General features: G+C 50.6%; 1 protein-coding gene across 1 annotated transcript; it reads left to right on the forward strand.

Moving 5' to 3' along the window:
* The first annotated feature begins 729 nt into the window (after window positions 1-729).
* On the forward strand, window positions 730-2,573 carry LOC113209623 (MD-2-related lipid-recognition protein). Its single transcript, XM_026427259.2, has 4 exons — window positions 730-969; window positions 1,777-1,923; window positions 2,053-2,222; window positions 2,304-2,573. The coding sequence occupies exons 1-4, from the start codon at window positions 870-872 to the stop codon at window positions 2,382-2,384; spliced, it is 498 nt and encodes a 165-aa protein (XP_026283044.1). The 5' UTR covers window positions 730-869; the 3' UTR covers window positions 2,385-2,573.
* Window positions 2,574-3,140: the final 567 nt, after the last annotated feature.

The raw sequence follows: 3,140 nt of genomic DNA on the forward strand, positions 1-3,140 counted from the left end.
AATCTAGGATAATGTAAATTATATTTCATCATTATTTCTCATTCACACCATATGTGCATTATTTCATTCATTCTTTCATCAAATAAATTCGCACTCAAGCCTCCTCGGTTCCGTTGTGTTTATTTTCCAATCGGTAATTCAATTTTCATTAATTTTGTTTAAAAGTTTGGACAGTGCAGATTCTCCGCATTCGTGGCTTTTATTTGTTCACATTTTCGGGCAGCGATAACGACCACAGCAAAGCGCTCGACTCTGACCTCCGCCCCCCCCACCCCATCGCTCGTTATCTGTGCAGCTGCAGCCTGACTGCCTGGGATGCATGACGGTAGTAGTATGTAACTAGACAAAGCCCAAACCGCAGTTTTCTCCCTATCAATCCATTTCCTATTTTCTCTCGCAACATGCGACTGATATCTCGTTCAGACATCAGCGACGAATGTAAGGCGGTGGGTGGGGGGGAGGGGCGGAGACACAGCTGAATTAGAGAGGGGTGGCCGTGGGCTTGGCCTCTCCAATCACGTCCAAAAGTGAGTGTCCTCCTCTGCGTCACGCGAGAATGAAGACTGCAAAGAAAGAAAAGAAAGAGGGGGCGGAGTGAGAAAAGTGATAAGGCATTGGAAGCTGCGCCAGCTGCTGGGATCTATCTTCGTCCCTCTCTCGCCCTGCTCTTCCCTTGGCCGTGACTCGGTCGCTCTCGCTCGCCTCGCCTGACGCGTCGCCGGCCGCTGCCGGCCCGTGGCCCCCGCTCCCGCCCCGCCGCCCAGTGGTCACTCACCAGTCTCGCGCGCGGTGGTCGTCGGTCTGTCGCTCTTTCCGAGTCGTGCAGCGCTGTGAGACGCCCAGGCCCAGCAGCCCAATCGACGGACATAATGGCGCTCAAGTGGAGAAACATCCTGGCGGTGACGCTGGCGGCCCTGGTGCTCGCGGGGATCGCCTGCGCCGAGGTGGTCGAGTTCCGCAGCTGCGACGGTAGGTGTAGCCGATGGCGCGGACGGACGCCTCGCTGTACCTTTGCAGGGGGTGTCGTGAGAAGTGTCATTAGTTTGTCTATTTGTGGCGGCGGTGTTAACGTGTTTACCAAGGTGGGGTGGGGTACGCGAAGTTATCTCCTTTCGCGTGTGGCGAGGCAACAGGGGCTCAGATCGGCGTACCGTTGACCGTTGATGGGGGTTGGTGGGGGAATAAATGTGACTCGATCAAATTTCAGTAGATATAGTTTTCCTGGCAGGTGTCCCCAGCGATCGCACTTCCTCTCGCGGGTGTCTTTAGTGATTCATTACGGGTGTCGCGGGTCCGATCGCGAGGGCTCGCGAGATCTCGAGTCGTGCCGAAGCTGAAAGGGAGCCGCTTTATGGACCTCTTCCAGCCCGTCTGAGGCGCACTACCAACTCTCAACTCTTTTGCTGGACGTGTCACGTGTCGCAGTAAAGGAGATGCGGCATCACATGACAAGTTGTGAAAGACCACATCAATGTATCTAGACGGGCCTCTAAAAAGCCTATTGCAACGCTCTCCATTCCGAGGAAACGTCAGATATCGCAGTAGATATCGCCAGGGTTTATCGGAGAATGCTTGCGATGGGTGTTTTCTGTTTTCGTTTTGTTTGGCCTTTCAACCCCGTGGGTTCCTCATCCCCACACTATGAAAGACGTTGATCGCGATTTACGATAAAGCCTTGTGATTACACTGTGGCTGGAAAATCGGAAAACACAAGTTTGCCGATTGTTTCTGGGAATTCCCTGCTTGACTGTCATTCCATTCCATGTGTTATTCCAGAAAACATCGACGACGAGGCGGACCTCCCCCAGCGCAACTGCAGTGTCAAAGCCCTGCGCATCACTCCCTGCCCGGAGTCAGCCGAGGGAAAGCCCTGCAAGATCAAGAGAGGCGACAGCGTCGAGCTCGCCGTGGACTTTACTCCCGGTAAGTGGTCATAGCGGAGTATCGATGGCGGGCTGAACTACCCCATGCGCAGCCCAGCGCGCGGAGTCTTGCCGCCCAGCTGGCACTCTCTGCATCCTGCTTCACTGCACGGCTTCCCTTCTGTTTCAGATCAACCCGTGTCCGAGTTGTCTGGCAGGGCCTACTGGACCAACCAGCTGGTGGATCTTCCCCTTTTGGGCATGGACACCAACGCGTGCAACTACACTGCTTGCCCTCTCCAGCCTAATAAGATGCAGACCTACACCTACAAGCTGGAAATTTCCCCGTTCTTCCCCATAGTACGTAACATTTCCGGCCAGCTGCCTTATTGTTTGACACAATCCGCCAACATTCTTACTATTGTTTTATTCTTTTTGCAGAGAGCCTATGATGTTAAGTGGAAGCTCTGGAGCGAAAATACTGAGTGCTGCTTTATCACAGCAATCAAGTTAGTCAGGTAGAATTTTGAACTAAATTCCTGATAAATCCATATTAAATTATTGACATTTCTACATACCCCAAATTCCCAATTCACTTACTATACTTTCACCAATTCAAGAGCATCAAAATAAGACAAAATTGTCAAAGAGATTACCAAGCATAAAAAATGACGATGAAATAAATGTTAAACCTTTTTATTTGTAGTACAATGGGGTTTTCTTTTTTGGCATAGTCGTACCTGTTGGAAAGCCCCCCCCCCCCCCCCCCCAGTGAATCCCCCCCGAGGTGACGCGAGGGAACTTTGCACGTCAGAGGTTCAACTTGGCCGCCGTCTTCGCACGGCTGTTTCGCGGGTAGGCCTACCCAGCACGCATTGAGGCGCCTTCATCGTCGTCGCCCCGTGAAACGTTCATTGTGGGGGCATCTTCAGACATATATGCATAACCGCACCAACTCATTATCAGTTTCCTCTGTGGTCAAAGGGAGCAGCAAGTGGATAAACGTACACAAAACGACAAATTGCAAATTTGTGTGTAAGACCCACCTCAAAAAGCGCGGGTGAAGTCTGACCTACAAGTACACCAACCACTTAAAAAGAAAACTTGGAGAAAGAGAAAAGAGATAGCTTAGAACTAGTTGTATTGTCTTTTTATTAATAACCAAGATATGATTTCAATCTACAATAATGTTTTGTAACTTTCGAATAAAACTAATTTATTTTGTCCTACACGTTGTGTTTACTTTGTTTTGGACGGCAGTGGATACCCACCCTTCTC

Source organism: Frankliniella occidentalis, unplaced genomic scaffold (genome assembly GCF_000697945.3).
Source record: "Frankliniella occidentalis isolate FOCC.00 unplaced genomic scaffold, Focc_3.1 Scaffold48, whole genome shotgun sequence".
Classification (NCBI taxonomy): Eukaryota; Metazoa; Arthropoda; class Insecta; order Thysanoptera; family Thripidae; genus Frankliniella; species Frankliniella occidentalis.

Coding starts and splice junctions, on each gene's coding strand:
- LOC113209623 (XM_026427259.2), top strand. CDS start 870: ATGGCGCTCAAGTGGAGAAACATCCTGGCGGTGACGCTGGCGGCCCTG. Junction 970..1,776: donor CGAGTTCCGCAGCTGCGACG/GTAGGTGTAGCC, acceptor GTGTTATTCCAG/AAAACATCGACGACGAGGCG. Junction 1,924..2,052: donor CGCCGTGGACTTTACTCCCG/GTAAGTGGTCAT, acceptor CTTCTGTTTCAG/ATCAACCCGTGTCCGAGTTG.